At 29.7% G+C, this 23,809-nt stretch overlaps 1 protein-coding gene across 4 annotated transcripts in view; it reads right to left on the bottom strand.

The window, feature by feature from the left end:
• LOC130892018 (semaphorin-1A-like) overlaps positions 1–23,809 on the bottom strand; it is a 224,698-nt gene that overhangs the window by 19,732 nt on the left and 181,157 nt on the right. For all 4 annotated transcript variants that reach the window (XM_057797205.1, XM_057797195.1, XM_057797213.1 and 1 more), the window contains exon 2: positions 21,917–22,423. In XM_057797205.1, coding sequence (XP_057653188.1) covers positions 21,917–22,366 — 450 coding nt within the window. In that variant the 5' untranslated portion in view covers positions 22,367–22,423. The remainder of the gene's footprint in view (positions 1–21,916; positions 22,424–23,809) is intronic.

Here is a 23,809-nt window from a genome sequence, read left to right as displayed (position 1 = left end):
TTTTAATCACTGATGTTCCTTGGAAATATCTTCAGATTCATTTTCACTCGATTCAGTTTTTCTATGCTATGATTTTAATAAATCTTCAAAGTCACCGTTTTGGTTAAACTTTTTTCCAACTTACAGTAGATCTTGTTTTAGTTCTACAAAAACCGTGCAAGCCTCCAACTGAATCGTTTCAGATTTAAAGCTCGCTTTGAATATTTTAAAATATATTGCACATATTACTTGGTTGGTTTTCTCCCACAAAAATGAACTTTCAAATGGAATATTTATGTTATAGCTCCTTTAAAATAATATATGTATATGAGTATACAAGTATAAACCACGAGAATATTATTCTGTATTTTTGAATCACAGCCTCAAGATAAAAACGGAAGAACAATAATTCAAAGCTTTATTCTTAGCTGATGGATTTATAGTTATCATCTATACATCTTCTGAACAGTAAAGTTAATAGAACAGTTACTATTTTCTTCGTTAGAGCAGAGAAAATTTTTATAGCCTAATAATGTACAGATATAAAAAGTGACGTGGGCGTGTGTACCACGTAAAAACGGTCTAATTAACCACTAATTATCTGTTAAATAAAAAAAAACTAATGACCATAATAAAAAGTGAGTTGCAATTAAACTAAAAATTGCACTAGATGTAGTTGTTACAGAGACTGCATTAAGATAAATTGTGCAACAATATACAAGGTGAACAAAACAGTTTAAACATAATTATAACCGTAAAAAAAGCTTTTTTGTTACTATCGGAACGAAGCTACTTGCTGCTGAGAAAAATTTTATTCGTCATATGAAATAATGGGACTTCTGCTTAGCAAATTGATACAAAAAGTATTAAAATTCTTACGGTGAAGAAATTTGACGTTTTCAATTAAGAGATAATATCATATTGACACTATATGTTACATTTTTGTAAGAAAATGCTTCTATTTTTTCCATTATTACTCGGCGTAAGGCTTTCCTGATTACCATTTTCCTCTGAAATCATGTTGCTGTGATGTATGCAGTACATATTTTGAATCTGCTTAATGGATTCATGTCGCGGTTCAATCAAAATATCTTAATTTTGATGGCTACTACACTATTTCAATATTCAAGACGGAATAATTAATATGTTTTCCGTCTGAGATATAGTGAATTTTGAATTAATAAGAACGTCGATCATTCAATTAACTCGTTTCTCGAACCATATTTGTAATTTTAAATGGAACAGTTTCGCAACGAAAAAGAGTTTGCTACATTTTTTTTCTGAAAATTGCCGTGACAAATTACTTATTAAAAGTGACCATGAACTATAGACAATGAAGTTGATCAACCTACCCATCAAAAAGATATATATATATATATATATATATATATATATATATATATATATATATATATATATATATATATAATCTTATAGATGGTATTGGATGGGTACTATTATCCTTTCATTATTGTGAAATTATAATAAGCAAGCAAAGAAGCCTCGGCCAATGTTCGCTAAACGTTTTTATACATTTTATACATTCATAGGCAATGAGGAAAATAAAGGGACTACTAAGTCATGATATTCCAATATTTAATGCCATTTAAAACGAAGATGAGTATGAATTGCGTTAATAGTGCTTTTTAATGTCAGCGATGACTGTAAGCTATGTGTAATGTTTTTTCTAATAACGCATCACGAAAAGATTATTTTGTTTAATCTACAGGTGAGGTTCTTGACGTCTTTTAATTTTACTTGTTTATCTTCAACATTTATTCGCTATAGGTGGTATAAAACTAATTTTAAATTTTTAATTGAACGAAAAACAATTACATAATCTTCACTTACTTCAAATGGTGGAACATATAAATTATGTCATCACCGCAACTCTTTCTCTCTAGGTATCTAATAGTTTGCTCATTAAGCATTATTTTAATCGCAACTGTAGGACATGTGTCCTAGTTAAATATTAGAAAGGTGAAAACGTGTCCTTTTCTGTTGGAATAATAGAACAAGATTTATATACATAAACCAAAACGTAATGAATGAAAATTTCTGTGAAACCGAAAAATTGTTTTAAATCTATCTTTTAATTGATCACCAAAGTTTTTAAAAACTGTTAAATCAATGTTTAAAGTGGCTATTTTCACGAATAAATATATGTAGTCACGCATCTTGGCCAACAAAAGGAACAGATACAGAAAGAACTAAAGAAAAACGAAGTGTTGCACTCTTCTTTTACTATGAGACAGTAAAGTATATACAAATATTTGAATAATTATAATTCTGAATGAAACCATGATTTGTAAATATTCCATATTTCATTTGAATTAATATAACTGATAAATTACGCAATTTTGGTAAATACATAAATTGTAAACAACCTAATCAACACTCAAATATTTATGTTCTTTTGTATAGTAAATCAATAATAATAAATAGAAGGACAAATGTAAACCCAAGTGGGGAAGACGGCATTCCTTAAATACCTAGCAAAATACCTTGTAATCCTAATCGTAAGTCACCATATTTCAATTCTCTGACTTTCTCTAACCTAATTTGAAAAATTTTTCTTATTGTTTGAATGAACATATGGAATGGAATATAATCATAGATTGAATATTTATCGGAAAACAATTCGGATGAAATTGAATATAAAACTGTTCAGGCATAGCATTTGAATTAATAGTTTGTGAAAATGTTAAAGACTGAAGTGAGAGTATTATAAAATATATAAAAATATCATTGGAAGCCAAAATAGTTGAAATTTTACAAGTTTTCAATTATCAGATCACTTGTTTTATTGAGGCTAACTATAATTCATTTTCTTAAAAAAATTAAAAATCGCATAGGTTCTAAAATAGTTTTGTTTTGGCAACGATTAATCTTTCTCATAATGTCCGTATCTTCTGAAGTTTATTTTTGTTCAAAAGAATATTGCAACTTATTTTACTGGGTACCTCACTATAAGTTATTGTCCATTTACCTTATTACTGACATATAAAAATGTCTCATACAAAAGTAGCCCGAAATCAACTAAATTTATCTCAAAAAATTTCACACAATGAAATACAAACAAATATGATTTATACGTAATAAATGCAAGTAAGTGTGATTGCATAGAAATGAAGGATATCCACTAAACATTGCTTGAGATATCCACCATTATTTATAATACAGAATTCATATTCGTTTCTCAAGTTGGGAAAGCATTATTATGGTTCTCATTTCAACTCAACACTTTCATTATTATTGAGTAAGTCATTTTTTGTAAGAAATGGCCTTTAAACCGTAACAACAAATTTTTCATTTAAATTTTCTTGAATTTCCAATTTAAATTAAGTTTACTCGTTGAACGGCAATCAAAAACACAGGTTTATGGTAAATGAGCTCGAAGTTTGTCTGTAACGATTTGTTGAAATATGCTGAGCAAACATTATTTTTAAAAAGCGTTAGCTTTCTTATAAGGTACTTTCAGTGAAGGTTAATTAGGTAATAGGACATTGGTTCTCTTATCGAAAAGTGCAAAACACACCTACGTCAAAGAACAAATGATAATAAAAATATGGAATAGAGAAATAGGTTAGAAAATTTCATAAATTGAAAGCCCAATTTTGACTACACCTCTTGATATAATAAATCAAAAATTTTAATAAATGGACAAGAAACCTTAAAAAGAAACGAACTAGATGTTTCAGAATTGAATTGAGCGAGTCTGTTTTCCACAAATAATACTTAGAAGAGTCATTTATGGATAATGAAAGGAGTACATGATATGACTGAAGAATTTCTGAGAGCAAAATCTTTATTTAGTTATGAACGAGTAAAATATATCTAATAAGAATTAAGAAGAGGAGTTTAGCTGCTCACATTGAATAGTGATTAAATTATAGCTTCAAACTAGTTACCAAGTTGAAATTTCTGTAATTGGGAGTCTTCAGACACCGCAGTTTTCGGTGGATAGGTAATAAACAGTGTGATCAGTAATTACATATATTATTCAAGATATTACTTAGAAAGGTGTGAATTTATTCATATTATTCTTTTACTGTTTTTAATTATATGTGCGTTGCGTGTAGCTTTTTATACTACTTTATTAAATTTGCTGATATCCTATAAATCAGAACACAATTTCCCTGGATTTAGCTGTAAACAAATGAAGATACTTCTGCTTATTCAATCCGTCATCATTAAAGCGATAACCTTTCATATATAGTACATAAATTTGTCTACTCACGTCATTGCATCGGTACTTTAAAAAGGTATTTAACCCATTTTATTCAAGCAGTAATCGGAGGTTCTTTACAATGAGCAAAAACTACACAGGAGAATGAACTATAGTCTAACAAACTACAAATGAAATTAATCAGATACATCTCTACATTTTATTTAAGCGCCAGCGACGGACTGAACGCAATTTTTAGTTTATGTTACAAGCTACGAAAGGTAGGTACTGTTTGGTTTACGATTGTTTCATATTCTGATATTTGTTTGTATTTTTTTTTTTTTGAGTTTCAGTTTTTTTATAAAATATTGAAGAAATAAAGGCAATAATTATATCTAATAGAAGTTGAATACTTATATCAACAGAGAAAACCACAAAGCCAATAAAGTAGGGATGATAAAAATACATAGAAAACATTTATGAACATCCACTATTTATATAATTGTAGGACACTTTTACGAGAACAAAAATTTGTTGAATTTGATGAGGTGACTACAAAACACGCAGTACATCATTTTATTTTTATTTTAATAAAGAAATTCCACCTGTCAACAGAATATTTTCTGCAATCAGACAACATGAGTCGTTAAACTAGGGAAAAACAAGTACACAAAGTTAACTTCGCACTTGATAAGCATAATAGGGCATCGAAATGGGTAACAAGACTGGAAATAATCATAATCAAGGAGACGTTACAGATGATTCTGACCGTCCATTAAGTATTAGTGTGAATGGGGAAACTGTAGGTATTTACCCAGCAAATTTTATATGCCAATTCCACCATGTAGAAATTGTGTGCCAAATTAGTAATTATTCCGCTATTATCTGTCAAGTGATTTTTAGCAAAGTACGGCATCTCAGTATAACGCCACATTGTGCCATATGATTTCTATCTGTTTAGAAGCGCGTAATCTGTATTGAAAAATTAGAGTCAGTTGAAACTGTGAAATAAAAAGCGGCACGCGTCTTTCAAGAGCTGACAGAAGACTTCCAGCATTATTACAAACAATGCGAATTCAAAATAAAATGCCAATAAGATTTTCTAATGGTTATTGAACCAATTGTTATTCTTGCTGGGATCAATAATAGTAGAAACGATCGTGTAAACAGTTCCATGTTAACAGAAGCGGACTCAATCGTTTTTATGAGGTACCTTCAATCACAGCTTCGCAATAAAAATTTGTACTCATATATTATCAAACACATTGATGTATAAAATCAAACAATACCAATATTTCAAATTATATTAAAATATTATGAATAACTCAGATCAACTTCACCTTTGATATTCGAATTCGAATGTTTTTTTATAACGATAATGTATCGGACGAATTTCTTGTTTAGTTTGTTATACTAGTAATATATTTTCTACAAATTGCAGTGCAAGAGTATGAAGAGGATTGATCATTCTTATTGCAACAAATTTGCAGATTAAGGGTAATGAATTCGTTCAACAATTGCTATCGACATCACCGTAAAAATCCTAAAATTACAAAATAAGTTGTTTTGCTTCTTTTAAATTCTACTATTGCATTCGAGATAAATAGTAAATCTATTTCTTTAATTTGAAACCACAAAATAATAAATTACGTAAGTTTGGGATTAGAAGTATAGTCAACAAACGAATTGATGTTGTCACTTTTTATTTAGGTATAGACATCTGTTTGCTCATTTTTAGTAAGTTATCAATTAAGTGGAATAAAAGCATGCAATGTACCTATCAGAATAAATGCACCTTTACATTAAAAAAGGCAGAAAAATATGATGAACTAATAAAACTGAAGAATATTCAATACTATTGTCTGATTTAGACTTTGTGACCATACGAAAACTTAAACAAAGTAATTGCGATCAAAATGTTTGTGTATTATGTCCTTTTAACGTCTTTGAATGTCTACCACAACAATAAATTTGGTACTTCAGTTTCGGACAATATCCTCAAAAATTCTTGTAGAATTGAGTTTTTTGTGAATCCACCTGTTATAGCAAAGAACAAAAAATGTAAGACATCTACAGTCATATAAGAGATTATATGAAGCAGTAGGTAATCAGATTTAAAAATGAAGTAATACAAGAGACTAAACATATAGATAATAATCTTCATTTATGTAGATAAGTAATAGAGTAAACACTAAAGAATCATGCTAAGAACAAAACAAATTATAAATCAATATTTAAAAGGACGAATAAGATAAAATTATGAAGAAACAAGGTATGTATAGTTGGAAAGTAATATATCGGAATATGGAAATATAAACTTGAATTTAAAATTATAAGCATTGATATTGGAAAAAGAATATCTTTAATCCGATCAAACTAAAAAAAAATAATGCGAAACTCAGAAATAATATTGAGACAACAAAGAAAAATGAATGCCCCTTGCAAGCCATTGAAATGAAAATGACAGGAATAGAGTAAAAATTAAATAAGAAAATGAAAAGTAAGTAATGTATAAAATCAACAATTGTTTCGAAAGAATGATAATAGACGATAACATTGTTATAAGAGTGAAAGAGACAGTAAAAAGAAACAAAAAGGTAGATATTTAACAACTTGGTTAATACTGAAAGGGAAAGAGTTTAAGTCAATAAAACACCATATTAGAATACAAACGAATGCATATAATGGTTATTATTTTATATTAAGAACGTACTTCCTTTGATTATAGTAAAATCGGTTTTTCTCCAAAAATAAGTTATTTATTTATAAAAAAAACTTATTATAATTTAAAAGTAAAAATGACTACGTTTGTATAATTTTGAAAAAAATTATAACCATAGTCTATTTCATAAATGTATAGAGTAATAAAATGGGGAATTCCGTCCAGTTCAGTTCAATTTCGGTGTCAGCCATAGGCGTAGGTCTTAAGTATATTTGTTTAGTTTAATGTATCATCATTTGCTGTTAAGCCGTAAACAGTGTTCACAGTATTATAAGATTAGTAATAAAATGGCGACATTTACACCAACGAAAAGATGTTCCAATAATTCTCCACTATCAGTGAATAGAAAACTAATACGATTACCCGAAATTTACTGTACAAGAAACTGTCGACAGATGTTCCCGAATGACTGGAGTTGGAAAGTTCACCGTTTTTAAATTATTGCGTGGGAGAAAGATAGCAGGCCAAGTGGAACCTCCCAAGAAAAGTCCAGGCAGACCAGTAAAAGTCCTTGATGAAGACACCAAAAGTGTAATTCGAAGAAAAGTTCACCCTTTTTATTAAAAAAAAAAATACCCACCCTATACCATTTCAATGGAGCTTGGCCAGGATGACAGTATTCCGTTGATAACTAAAAAATTTTTATGAACCACTTTGAGTAATATGGATTTTGCCTGGGAAAAGCATAACCGTAAAGCACTTTTACTGGAAAGCGATGAAATTGTTTGCTGGCAACGAAAATACTCAATTAGTTTTAAACAGTACAGAACAGAGCAGAAGAAAATCTTTTACCTTGAAGAGACGTGGATTAATAAAGGTTATACAGTACCAAAAATGTAGCAAGACAAAAATATAACCAGTGCTCGCAAAGCTTTCATGGAAGGCCTGCCAGTGGGTATTAAGATGCCTTCAGATGAAGGGAAAAGACTAATAATCGTCCATATTGGAAGCGAAGAGGGATTTTTAAAAGAAGGTTTGCTAACCTTTCAGTCGTGCCATACGGGAGATTATCACGAGGACATGTATTCGGATGTTTTTGAAGACTATTTTGATAAAAAAAGAACTGTTAGCTATAGCAAATTTACAAAAACATAGTGTAACTGTGCAGCGCACACCACCATATCATTGCGAACTAAATCCTATAGAACTTATATGGGCGCAAGTGAAAGGATTTGTAGCAAGACACAACACGACATTCAAAATGAAAGACGTTAAGCTACTGTTCGATCTAGCCATTAAAGAGGTGACACCAGAGAACTGGCGAAAATCAGTCCGGCATGTCATTAAAGAAGAGGAGAAAATGTGGGATCTTGACTACTTGATCGACATGACCGTCGACCCGTTAATTATAACGTCAAGAGGAGATGACAGTTCCTCAGATGTCAAAAAATATTATCATATTTTATAATTTAATTTCTGTATAATGTTCAATAAAAAATAATTGTACTTAATATTATGTACATAATGGCTAATTTTTATTCTGTTAAAACAAAATTCTTTCCTTTTTACGAATATTCTCCCAGCACGACTTTGGCACACTATTTTCGATGTTTGTGAATGGATAACAAATATATGGCTAAACCCATATATCCACTCCAACCCGGGTGGTACTACCTGGACTTGATAAAGAGAAAGAAATTTACAATGAAATCAATGCCAAACTATGAGGCTTAAATATTCGTTTGGTCACTCTGTGATCCCTTGGCATACCTAATGAGATTTTATTACACTATACCTTGCTGAAATAAACTATAGTAGTACCGCACTGTGGTTGTTATCCATAATACATTATCTAAGTACTTTCTACAACTGCAAATTACTGTAAAATTGTGACAGTGATATGTCTTTTATTATTAAATTATGTACGGTATAATAAAAAAGTATAAATCAACGTATTGAGCATTTTGATGTAAAATGATTGAGTAATGATTATAAGAAAATAATCCATGACTCAGCTATTGGAAAACCAATTTGCTGTAATAGTTACAACTGACAGGGAGGTATGTAAAATAGCTGCCAATTGAAAAAATACTGGATGGTCAGTTATTAATATGGAATTGATGAAAATTATGAATTGTTATTTTTCGAAGCGTTCAAAATGATTTATAATTAATTTAGAATTCAATTTGTTTGGGTAATCAGATGTCCACAAGAAAAGAAATAAGATTTATCCTTTCATACGAATTAATTGTGTAATTACATACTTATTTCTATTTCAGATACCAATAAAATCAATTCAATGACTCGAGAATAAAAGTAACGTGTATATAAAACTTTGAATTTAAACGTATATGTCCTCGATTATAATGTACCTGATGAAAAAGAAATTAAAATAGTCATCCATTACGAATTTTCTACAGGTCGACGCAATATCTCAAGATGAATTTGAATTATGCTTGTATTCACAAAGCTACTAGGTGCGTCACATAAAATATGATTGATTATTCAAATAAACCATGTCTGCTCTTTCATTATTTGTAGTTGCTTGCTTATTAACACGCTTTTTATTACAAGCTGGTCCTCAGTGTTTGTAACATGTAATAATAATATCTTCCTGTTAATTTACAGTTATCTTCCTCTTCACTCAACTGCCGATTACAGCTTGGGTATTATTCTCGGTGCTTTTCTTCAAAACTATCAACAGTTTGCGAATAGTAAAGTAAATAGTAACAATAGGTTTAGTTATGTCTGTAAAGCTAAAAAGGTTAAATCGACAGAATCACTCGTTTTATAGATCAAAACTTAGTGCTTATTAAGTGCTGAAAACAGAAATTTGGTGCTGTTACAGGTGGACCAAAAATGAGAACACTGCTAACTTTTAACTAATCTAGCAGTGTGCCGCTCGTGACCGCATTATGAGACAATTGCAGTGAGAAGCACATGAACTAATAATTTATTGCTGCCTACATAAGTAAAATAATTGTTTTAAAAAGACTTTTTTCGGTTTATAAGTTTAGTTTACTGCTGACTTCACGACGCGAGCAGTCATAGGGTTGAAAGACGACTTTAAAATCGATATTGGTGAAAATTACTAATTAAATAAAATGCTGCCGGAAAAGCTACAGAAATTTTTGGGAATAAATTAGTGTGATGATAGTTGTTATTACTCACAAAAATATTCCATAATAGTTCCAGTAACCAATGGCCTAATAGCAATATATCTGTAAAATTCCTCATTTGTAATTACACGATTAATTGATTTTTTCAGAATTCAATAGAAAATTAACTCATATTCATATTTCTTTCCAAGTACCAAGTCTACAATACTTTTGTTGAATATGTAGGTCAACTTCTTTGCGTTTCCTACAATATGATTTATGTCAGCTTCATTTTCTAATATTTTTAATCGTTATTCTTAGACAGCTAAAACTGTAAGTTTGTCTTGTTTACTTCTATGGTTGTATGGACCTTTGTTTTGTCTATGTGACTAACATGTACTTTCCGTACAACGTATTTCCGAATTTCTTTATTCTTTCATGTTCTCAGTTGCTTAAGATAGACTTGATACGGAATAAAGTAGTGAGTAATTGTCTTTAATACCAAGCTTGAGATGCTCATTCATAGTGTAATGAACAAATGGATTCTGGAACCAGTCTTGTCCGGTTGTAGTGAAACTCAATTTATTTACATTGTTTCTTTTGAACTAATTTCTAGGCAAGTCTTGTTATTTTTTTGTTTATTTAATTTCTAAAACTTTTGAGAATGTCTTTTTGGGTATATAAACGAGTTTTATTTAGTGACTTAGTTTATAGTAAATAGTCACAGTGAACGGTATGAAATAGAAAAGTAACCGATTAATTTAAATAAATTATACAAGTTAGTTAATTAAGTTAATTGAGTGTAGTGTGAAAATTAAGAACGTAAAATACAGTGTTTATAAATTCACCCCACGAATAGAAAGAGTGTAAATACATAAGAAAAACATTACATTGGTGTCAGGTGTGGGGTATTGTAAATAAATAGTGACATAAACATGGTTAACATACTTGGTATGCTGACAGTGACGAAACTAAAAGCCGGACTGAGGAATCAAGAGTTGGAAACGTCCGGTAAGAAAAGTGACGGTAAGACGTCTTGCCGCTAGAGTCAATAATTGGTCCGATAAAGAAAAAGCCGTGAACTTGATCATTGCACGATATCTCTTGAAGACTGATGACTTCGAACAGCTGAAGAAGAGGACATGCGATATGGTCACAAACATCTTGAACACCTGTACCAGAAGCGTGACGAAACGATCCAATAAAACGAGGTAGACATTCACCGATTTGTCGGATTCGCTTATTCATCAGCACCAGAGAACATTATAAAATGTTTGGGTGTCCAGGCATCCATTGATGGCCTGCGTGACTATGATATGCGGAGGACGCTTAGATTAACCCATCCGAAAACCTTAGTAGATGCCCTCACTGCTGCTCTTGAATATGAACCAGTCACGATGACTTCATATAACAAAATCAGAACCATACATAAAGAGGGTGACTAATTTTTTTATTTTAGAGTGTAGTACTGACATTTGATATAAATACCCGATGTTTAACGAAGTCAAGAGAAGTTTGGAGAATTGGGTTTTTGATTTCTAGTTCAGTAAAAAAACCCGCGATACGTTTACACAAACAATGGTTGCTTTACCTAACTATCGTATCGCAATCGGTTTTAAAATAGTTGCTGTATTTATTCGATAAGATATACGTGTAGTGTAGTAGAAAGTTGTGTTAGTCAGATGACCGACAAAATTTGTAACTTATATATCCATGTTTTTATTTGTAAATCACATAATGCAATTAATCCTGCTGATCTGGCGAAAATTGAGAGGGATTGAAACTCTGTAATCACTTGTTCACTTCAGTTTTTCAGCTCTTAATATTTTTTTTTGTTAAGACTAGTGCACTGGTTCCCGGTACCTAGTTTTTCATTTCTTTGTTTTTTGTTAGCCTATATATTTCGATAACAGATTCATGATTCATTATTTCTGAAATATTTTCCATTGAACTTGCTTTATTGATAATATTTATTTATTTATATATATATATATATATATATATATATATATATATATATATATATATTACTTTATTGTAATTTTCTGACTATCCCTAGACATTTTTACAGATGGTTACGGAAATACCGGAAAAATTGAATTTCACAGTCACGTAAGATTCATAAATATTCAGTTTTTCTCTCAACTCAAAATATTCCATTCTCATTTAGCGTGTAATATTCATTAGTAAACCCCAGTGATTCATTCACGAGTTGGAAATTTAAATGTATTTTGAATCAAGTGTTATCTGCTTACTAGAAAATTGAATTTTGTTGAAAAGAAAATGTCCGTCAGTTTGTTAGTTCTTATTAATGATGTGTGAGTGAGGTAGCAGATTTTTTGAATTTATAATGCATTTCTGTGTTTAATATTTACACCCTTAACTTCTACTTCATGACTCTAAGCTGACATTTTTCTATTTTATTATTATTATTATATATTTATATATAAAAACCACAAATTTTATTATTAAAGAATACTAGTATAACAAAAATTGGAATATTTATATTCAAATAAAGTTCTAAGCAATGAGAAAGATATAATTTGAACAAACTTATTCCTATTATAACTACAATCATAGAACTTCTAATCAGATTCTCTTATGCGAAAATATTGTAAAAAAAAAATTGAAAATAAATAGAAAGGATATCAAAATAGTCCTGGTTTTTTAAAATTAGAGCGCTTAATAGGTCTGTTAAGTTAGCGGGCCAACTCATAAGACAATAAATACAGACAAGATAAAAAAACTGCCGTTTTTTGACATGAAATTCCCAAAATTTAATTCCTTTTAAAAATAATGGGGTAGCGCGCTAACTTGGATTACACGATAGCGGGCTACCACCAGAAATATTGCTGCCTTTTCAGTTCGCTAGTTCTTGCTTTGCATGTAACTTTTCATATATGTAGTGGAAGATACGGCAGAAACAATGTCTTCCTCATTTTTATCATGCCTTCTCCCTGTTTCTCCCCATATATCAGCATGCCCCGACATCGGGATTCGTATGTTCTTGAATGGCAATTGAAGCGACAATTATCTATGCTTTGCGTTTAAATTTCTTTACATAGGGAAGCAATATTCCAGAAAGTGGCTAGCTAACTTAACTATCAATGTAGCGAGCCACACCCGCAATATTGCTTCCCTATGTAAGGAAATTCAAACGCAAAACATAGATAATTGTCGGTGTAACAGAATACGTAGACATTCGTAAAACGAAAAAAAATCATTTTGTAATAACAAATCATTCCATCATTCTATATACGAAAATATAGAAATGGGTTTTTCTCGTTTTCCTCCGGAATTACAAAAAATCAAACTAGAGTCAATATTATTTCAACAATAAGAAGAAGATAAAAGTTTTATTAATTTACTCGTGTAAATTTTTATAAAAAAATGAGAATACAGTACTAAACGAAACTCATGATCTATTTGAGATACATAGCTTTGACAACTATTTTTAATATATTCAAATAACGGTCATAGTATTTTCGAATATAAAAACTTTTACAATGTCCTGTCCTTAAGCGTGCACCTGTCATGTTACTTAAATCAATACATCAATAAATAATCCGTCGAGAAAGTAGACAATAATTAATTAATTACATCACAAAACACAACCGAATTTTGATCTTTTTTTTAAGCAATGTATGTATACCTGTTCAACATACAGAGTGAATGAATAAATAAATAAATAATGACGACAAAAGTGATCTACATTGCCGAAAATAGAGAGTTGATAAATTTTATTATGACGGATGCTCTGAAATATGTATTTAAATTATATTATGTGTTCAGATGTTAGAGTTCACTGAAAAATGTATCGAAGTGGATACAACTTATGTAATTTGATATTCAGCAGTAGGGTTAGAAGAATGTGTACCAATTTTGGCGTAATCTTTTCTATTTCTTGGCTTCAACAGGAGACATACCATAATCAGTAGATTCGAAAATCAATATGGTTATTAGCGGTCTAGATATGAATACTATTTTTTATTAGCATACTATCCATAGAAGCAAATAAAGGACATGCTTTCGTCAAAGAAATGAAATAGCTACCAATCGGCTAAATTCAAAATTATTTCGTAGAACAGTTACAGTTTATGTTTAATTTCATTGGATTTTATACGCATGTAATATTAATTACCAGCTTCGAACTGGTTTGGGTGGGTCGGACAAGTGAACTGGATCGTAAACATGAATATTGGCCATGAGTAAAGAGATTGTTATATATAAAATAATATATGACTAACTAATAAACTCTCGCCAGAACGATTTCCGGTGAAGCAAGCAATCACAGTCACTTTTTTAGTACTTAAATTGTCATTACAACTTTTAAAATGAATATATTGCAATATGTACTATATAATTCGTTTGCAGTAATCGTTTCGCAAATAGGTAAAGCCAAAATAATGTAGCAGAGTTTCATCCAAAATTTACTGTTCCTTTCACTGAGAAAATTTTTCAAATTAAATATTGTTAGTTACTGCTTTATATGTTCTGTTTTGTGAAGAATTATAGATCAGCAAAATATGTATTATAACGATAGCGGTTGTTTTGCATTCACAATAGCTTTGGATGATTAAATGTTTTTATAAAGCTATTTACGGTACAATACTTAGCGGACCGATATGTGAAATTAGAATTCTCAATTTTCCGTCAAATGCCAAGTTTAAAAAACTGTATGAGAAATGCGAAAATAATTCTTCCAATGTTTTTCTCATTTAATATCTTCTTCAGTCAGACATTAATATCATCCACATCATAATACCAATAAACATACTAGATGCAACACAATATAGGCCGGTTCAGATAGAAGATTCCGATTTCCGAAGTCGTTCAGTTGGTGTCTGGATTTATTAAATGGGTCGATGAATACTCATGAATGTGAGACTCGCCAAAAACAACTTCACAGATATGTGATAAATACGGATACTATACGGCTCATTTGGGTAGCAAAATTCATGTGAAAACAGATTAGGCAAGCTATTGCTATAATGATTTTTCATTTGTAGTAAATAAAAGGCAAAGAAAAATTTGTTCTATGACAATTTTTCTATGGACAATTTAGTCATACAGATGATTTCTTGTTATTCAACAACTTTTGCACCTTTTTATAATACTTCTGTCACAAATACGTAGAATTATTTTAGCTATCAGACCTATGTGCACCTCAAAACATTCATATATTAAATTAGTATATGTACTTATCAAATCGAATATACTAAGTACCAAAGGAAAAGAGTGATTCGAATTAGATGAAATTAAACTAAGGAAACCTGAGTCAAGCCGAATTTGTGAAACTCTCGGTAGACGAAAGATTTATTGATATTACGATGTCTCTTATTGAATAACACAATTTTCATTGTTATAGTATATCAGTCATCAATTTGTTGGTGCCTAGATTTGAATTTCTTACCGGTTTTACCCGTCTCTCCGCTAAATTATACAGCGTGAAAGTGATATTTCATACAAAGTTACCTGCTTAAAAATACATCAGTCGAGTCAAATTTAACTTGATCTTATCAAAGCTACTTATTATATATAATATATTAATCAAATTTCTAATTGTCTATTATTTTATTATCTTGAATATCTAATTGAGACGAATTATGGATAATTGTGATGGGTTAAAAACAATTCAAATATTTTCATTATATAACATGGTTTTTTCTATATAAATATAATTTTAGAACAATAACTTATTAAAGTTGACTTTTAAATTTATTATATGTAACGAAAATTAATTTTCGAACTGAGAGAAACATTTGGAATTTGTATTTGTGGCCCTTACTAACATTTTTTCCATTTCATAGTGTCATTTTATAAAATTAGATTTTAATTGTCAACCCATGCCCTGATTTCCCCTCGATTACATTAATTGAGAAAATATGGAATCTTCCAAAAGAGAAAGAGAAAAAAAGATAAAGAGGATATTCTTGAATGGCAATGGCTAATTTTATTATTTCAATAGAAAAACAAAGTTTATATCGCAGAAGTTTTTTTGTTTATTTATGAATTGATTGTCTAAACTAATACTCAAACTATTTTAAAGAGAAAGTTTAATGTACCCATTTTTATTCTTATAAGAATTCCTCTTCACGTAATTGATTATCCTGCCAACCGTTTTTTTAGTCTGATAGATAAATATTGTCAAGAAACTCTTCTGGAATACATTTGAAGGGAAATTATAATTTATGTTGTCGGTTAGCTCATCGAACTAACCTCGATTTAATAGTGGCGTTTTATTTCTAGTCGTATATATGAAAAACAGATTATTACAGAGGCGATTCTCCATAACAAAGCAAATACAAAAAAATTTGCGAATCAAGTTATTGAAAAAGAGTATTCAAAATGGCATAATTTATAGATGTTGAATTTACCTTTCAGAAAAATCTTGCCATAATGTTTAAACACATTCTTTTTGTCTCATTTGCTGCCGATATGAAGTACATGCAGAAAGACAAATTTCAGTTGGATTTTTGGACATAATACTGCAGTTAGATCAGCTCAAATAAAACAGTAAAATCTAATACAACATTAATCAAATAATATTCACTGCCTTGTCACTAGGTCTTAATATCACTCATAACACTTAACTGTAAGTTTAAATAATAAATACCTGACTATATTGGTAATAAAAAAAACTATGAGTTAGTTATAAGAAAACTAAATTACACTTAGACATAACTTATTCATACGATAACTGTAAAATAATTTTGGCATTGTCGAGGCCAGTGTTTTAAGCACAGATTAGAAAATTGTATTCAATTTTCATATTGAAAGAGTTTAAAAAACGATTGCTTCAAGAATATATCAGCATAGTTCCCAATTAATATCTGTTCTTTTTTACAATCTATCAAGTTATACAATAATGTGTAGATAATACATTATTCAGTACTGCACATAATTTATTATTAAGATGTTTTGTTTAATTTAATTTTGTAACTCTTTACAGTTACAAACCATTGTTTCATAAGTACTGTGAAAATAAACTAAACGTTAAGTAAATAATCTTGAGGTAATCTGTAATTGCTGGTTATAAATGAAGTAGAATTGTTTCAGACTTAAGATATATATATATATATATATATATATATATATATATATATATATATATATATATATATATATATATATTCAACTCGTTTTATCTAAGAAGTACCGAACTTTTTTATCAATGAAAGACGTCTTTAATTGTTTTACACAATGAACTAACAATTATATTTATTTGGGTGATTCCGTTCTAACTGTGATATTCAATGTCCTGTATTGTTTTTTTGTACTAGTCATTAATAATCAATTAATAAAAATTTTGTGTTAATTGAATAATTCTTAAGATATTTAAACATTATTTTTATACAATATAACTTGCCACTTAAAGAAAACTTATACTACATCACTTGAATGTCAGTACCGTGTCATGTCCATTCCTAGAATTTACCGATAAATTATTAATTTTTTTTGTCGTAACAAATGATTTAAACTAATTACCTTATAAATTCTAATGTTTATGATCAAACTGAGGAAAATTGATGCACTTGTTGTTTAATATCTTAAGTTACCATGTCAGTACCGTGTCATGTCCATTCCTAGAATTTACCGATAAATTATTAATTTTTTTTGTCGTAACAAATGATTTAAACTAATTACCTTATAAATTCTAATGTTTATGATCAAACTGAGGAAAATTGATGCACTTGTTGTTTAATATCTTAAGTTACCATGTCAGTACCGTGGATAAATGAGTCAGTACCGTGGAACTCAAAATCCGACATTTGTGTCTTGCTCGTGATACTTTGAAGTTGTAGTAAATTCCTCTTAGAGTTTTATTTTTACAGTAAAATAGATGAATAATATGCATAAAAAAGTTAGAAAAGTTAAATTTTAAAATCTTGAAATTTTGAATACAAAAAATCACAGTTAGAACGGAATCACCCATTTAATACTACATATTCAACATATTTACTTCACAGCGCCATTGCAATAGGAAATCACAAATTTTTTAAGGTTGATCATAATAAAATCTGAGCGTAAATAATTGTAACCATTTAAAAAAAGTTTTTTAGAGGTTATTCAATAGCAATTAAAATTATGACACCTGAAACCATATGCTAAGAATATCATGTTAAAAATTTGAGTCGGTTACGAGGTCACAATAGTTAATATTTCATATATAATTATCTTATTACATGCCTTGGCTATTGAAACCTTAAAGTTACGAAATGAAAATATGCGAGCTTTCAACTTCAAATCGGTACTCGATATGTTTTTAATTGAAATAACAATTTATCGTAATGCAACGTGATTTAATTTACATATTTTGCACGAACACATATACATTCATTTTTTTTTGTTAATTCAGTTAATATATTACAAATATTATATTAGTCGATTTTACTCAAAACTTTTATGAATGAATTATTCGAAAAGAAGTCATGCGTCATTTTTTAAAACAAAACGAAATTCAAATGACCTATTTCTCTAAAAAATAACTTTGAACATTTTTAGAAGAATTTTTGTCATTCATTATATTTTAAGCTCTAATTATTATTCTAAATTTTTCACTTCTTGCCTTCCCAATTTGAATAAAAAGCAAAATGGTATACATACAATTTAAAAGGTAATTACATTCTCGAGCTGAATCACTTTTCCCGACAAACCCACTTTTTTGTGTATTTTTATAAAAATGCTAGATGATACATAATAATAAATGCTAATGAAATAAGAGGCAACCAGACTTTTGTATCTACAACTTTTTTCGGGTAATGGGTTTCCCACCTGGATTTAAAACAGAAAAATGGAATACTGACTTAGACAGCGAGGATGTTCCTCTAATAAATTTTTTGAGCCTTCTTTTTGACGCTTTTCTCCGTTGTGCGTTGTGTTAAATTATATCCAAAGAATTTTTTGTGTCGATTATTTTGGCATTTGTGCCACCTTCTAGACATATTTCTTCCAAATTACAATGAGATAAATTAAGTAATTCAAATGAGAAATTACTAGTACCGGTGTTCCTTAATAGCGACAAATCACACCAAAAGCTATAGGGAAATGGGACGTGATATATAAATTGGTTTCTAAGATCCAGTCGCTTGGTACTTCCACCAAAAGAAGGGGATTGGATATTCCATTAATAGCTTAATAAGTCGTTTTGGAGTTGTTTGGCATCTGCCGATATTATTATTTTTATAAAGCAAAAATATTTTATTCATTTACCAAAAAAGCAGAAGAACAAAAAAAATAAACGAATTAGGAAGTTTGTGAAATGTGCTGCTTCAAATTTAATATAAAAGACCACACAATGTTCAACCACAAAACAATTATGGACCGAAAAAAAATGGAAGAACTAGATATCTGCAACCTACATAATTCAATGGAATAGATGTGTATTGATTCTGAGAATAACTTTCCTTGAAAATATTTTTGTATCATGAGCTATTTATCATTATTTATTTAAATTTAAATACGAAAAATATTCAGGACAATACTGAAAACAAATATTACAGTTTTGAAATTTAAAATAATTTAGGAGTGAATGACAGAGTACCACATAAGTTTTCATTGACTTATTTTATTAACGAACTACGCCTTAAACAAGCAAATGATACTGTAAAAGGAATCGTTCTATTATGCAAAGACAGATTAGACAACCCACACTGATCTAGTAAATCCCATAAAAGATGTATTCATCTAAGAGGTGTATTTATATTCATCTGGTTTGCCGTTGCATTACAAGACGATTAGGATAAATTAGCAATATAATTACCCAAATCGTTTATCAACTCATTTTTTACAAAATACATTTTATCGTAGAAAATATGAGTGTGGTAAAGTGGGGAGAAATAATAAAGTTAAAACTATTGCCTATACATCTTATATTAGTACATTCCTAGTTCCAATGGAAATCTGGTCCGTGAAAACTACTTTTAGATCAATCTTTTAATTCGAATTGACCATTGGATAAGAGCAAACAAATCCCTTTCACAGTTCAATATTTATTACAGTTACATACGCTTAGCGTATAATAACTAAAAACGCGCGATCAAGTCCCTTTCCCTATGCTAGCACCATTGATACTATTGAGTTAAAGCTAGTAACAAATTTACCAACGAAATATATGAATACTTCAAGAGAACATGTGCGCGCTATGATCTACGATGATATTAAAGTGTGTGTGTGAGTAACAATATCTTGAACATTGCAATGCGTATTTGGTGATAAAGTCCTTCACGAGCAATTGTGTATCGCTGGTATACCGAGAGGATAGATATCATTTAGTGATAAGACACATGTTGGAAGGACATGTTCCTCAGTTGCTATGGAAAAGAAATATTCCAAATGCACCCATAAAACAATTGGGGCAACTCTTTATGTTGGATCCGTAACAGTCATTCCATTTTACGTGATCATCTTCATGAGTCAGAAATACTTAACGATTTCCAAAAGGAAAAGCCAATAAGAATTGCGCGGGAAACGTTAGAATTTTTGAATAATAATGGAAATTGTAGTTTTTTTAAATAGTAACAAGTGATGAAACATAAATTCCAATTTTATAGTATTTTTACCCGCCAGGAGAGAGGCATATGTTGATTCGCCTTATTTGGCCATTTAACGACGAAATATGAGATAATTGAGGCACTTCATCGATTTTCTATACTCAGTGGACCTCCAGACTTACAGCGCCAACAGAAACAAAATAAAATCCCAGACTTTATTGATATTTTCAGAGGTAAGATTAAAGACCTGAAGTTATATATGAGGCAGTGTCGGGAGCAACTCCTGAACAGCAACAAGTCAATATAATCAAAGACCTACCACCGCAGTTCGACAAAAAACTCTGTAAAGAGGAAGTTTAGACGACGTTGGAAAAATACCAAATCACCTGAAAGCAAACGTAACTTAAATGAACTAACTAAAGAACTGAAGGATCTAATCAGAAACGTCAACAATTTGGAAATATCCAGTCCAAACGAAATAAATGAAAAATCTTTATGGAAAGCTAATAAAAAGCTTGACCAGCTCACCAAATCAAACCCGCCTATTCGACAACCTAATGGAGATTGGGCAAAGAGCTGCCAGATGTAGGTATGAAATTCATTACTCTCATTCTCAATGCTATTCTAAGACTGAACTACATTCCGTCGCAAAGTAGCAAAGTAGCATTCAGAATAACACTTCTAGAATTCATTATTTTATTCTAAGGCGACAAATAAATAGTAATCAGAAGTGGCGGTATATCAAAATCTGTTCACAAGACCACAAAAAATCCTAAGATCAAACTATGAACTAATATCAAATAGCAATAATTTTAATTAAAATAAGTGTAATATTTAATTGAAGAAGTCTCATAAAGTTCTAACTGTACTACTTTATGTACCTTACAACTTTTTTTATTCTTTAATAAGCACATTAGTTTGAGGATCATATTTCGGATTTAGTAAGACATTTACTGTTTATGAAGAGTCTTCTTTTTGTATTATCGGCAATATACAATTTCGAAGAAGCCACATTTGCAAAAAAAAACAATAACAACTACTTATATATCACATAACAATTTTTGATGAATTTTGAAAAATATATATCTGATTACTTCAACATACGATTCTATTTGTTTGTCCTGTAACGAATAGTTAGGTTTTTTGATAAATAAGTAACTTATTTATAAATGTATTTCATTCTTAGACCATTTAATAATATCCAAAAGGAAATACACTTATATAATTATGTATACATAAAATTACCTAATTGTCTACCTAAAATAACTTGTTACAAAAATCATTTAGCGTAAAATTTCTATTGTTAAAAAATGTCAATTTCCATGTAGTTTATTATATAGTCAATTCGAAAAGTAAAGTTTAAGGACATTTCAAGGATTTTCATAAAAAAGTACATGATTTTCCTTGAAAAAGTTCTGCGAATTAATTACTTACGTTTTCCAGGAAGAATTTTCGAGGAGTTCAAAGATCGCTTGGTATATCATTACTAATTCTAAGCACAAACTGAAAAACTCACCTTTTCTTGTATAATCCTGCACATCGGTTTGTAGGAGTTAGTTCCACAAACAAGATATTTTCCAGGAGCTGTGGGGACCAATATCCTGATATAATTTTGGCAATCATCTTCTGTCTTCCCCTTTAAAATACAGAGTTGATTGTAGGCCTCTGAGGATGGCCAGTATATTATATTGTCTGTACGTTGTGTAAAATCGTACAGTGACAAATTGTAAACTTGGTTCCTTCCTCCTAATAAAATAGTACTTTCGTCTTGATACAAGACAGTAAAGTGATCGACTTGCGATGTATTACCCCTAAATGATATACTAGATAGTTTGTTGGCATTATTGACCAATTTTGTGCTTGTGTTTGGCAACCATCCATGACCAATTTTGATAAAATATATTAGTATTAAAGATAAAATTTTTAGATGGATTTTTGAAAGGCACGTGAAGGCACTAGACGACATTTTGGTATTGACTGATTGTGTTCACTTTTGTTGCGTCATTTTTCCACTATTCTGGTCCTGAAAAGAACAATGATATTAATATTATGTTGATGTTTCTACACGATAAAAAATATTAATATATATCAATATGTATTGCAAAACAGATTCGGTAAAATTTATCAACACCATTCTAGATACTTTGTATTCTTGGAAATAGTTTTTAATTAGAAGTTCATTCCTAATATTATTCACAACATGTATTAATTTTCTAGGAAAATTATCTAAAATTAAATTCGTTTACGTATTCAAAAATATCCAACCATAAATGTTTACTTTGGCCAAATGTAAACGTGAGTACTAATTTTTAGAACTATAAAGATATATTAAACATTTTGAAATAAACTACTTTTATAGATTCCAAAGTATCTTTGTGCTATCGTTTCATACAACAAAAATTGTCAGTATTACAAATTTTTAATTTTTTGAACACACAAAATCATAGTTTTATTCAAACTCATGAACCGTATAAAGTAGAAACTTTTCATTAGTGGATAAGTAAGTAATTCAGGTTCCGTTTCAATTGTCATACCTACTAAAATTTTACTCAAAATATGTTTAAAAACGGTTATTATCTTTTTTTCAATTGAAAAATGAGGATAACAATATTAAACGTTGGAAAATATGTTTATATAAAGATACAAATTTGACGTTCCGAATTCTTTATCAAAATATGATATTGACACGTAGCATTCATCAATTAAATTATTTGTAGTTGTATTAGATTTTACAAAATAGAGCTGTAAAGGTTTTTCTATCATTTATAGTTTTTTCGTTTTGATGAATGTGAACCAATTCTAAAAATTCTCTTTTTCGTGTATTAGATTCCCTTCCAAGAATTTTTGAATCTATGTGTTTTTGATATTTTGTGGTTAGTTAATGCAGTTTTCTTTTTTATCATATGGATGGAAGTTCAAGTCTTTTACGACTAAAGGATGATGATGACGATGTATTTAGAGAAGGGAAAACAAAAGTGAAACAGATACAAATAGGATACAGAAATAGTTGGAACCTTTTAATGTGTTTTTGCCGACGATTCAGTCTTATTCTCTAAAAATAAAGAAGAATTGTAACATATTTATTAAGATTTATTTATTAATTTAAAAAAAAAAAAAATAAAAATATAGAAAAAACAGTGGGGAAACAAGAAGAAGACCTCAAAATTGAAATAGATGGAACAAGTGAAGAGTTTCAAATATTTAGGCGTGGTTATATAGAGCAATGGAAATCAAGAAGCAAAAGTGAATGAAAGAATAAGCGTCCCAATCAAACTCTATTATGCGTTAAACAGAAATTTTCTGGGAAGAAAAGGAATAATAAAAATTATCAAATCTCCTTCAATCTCGAACCGTTTTATTAGTGTGCTTTGATATTTTTTATTCTATCACGGCTACCAATGACTTGATT

The sequence above is a fragment of the Diorhabda carinulata genome, chromosome 1 (assembly GCF_026250575.1).
Source record: "Diorhabda carinulata isolate Delta chromosome 1, icDioCari1.1, whole genome shotgun sequence".
Taxonomy (NCBI): domain Eukaryota; kingdom Metazoa; phylum Arthropoda; class Insecta; order Coleoptera; family Chrysomelidae; genus Diorhabda; species Diorhabda carinulata.
This window is presented reverse-complemented; position numbering and strand designations above follow the sequence as displayed.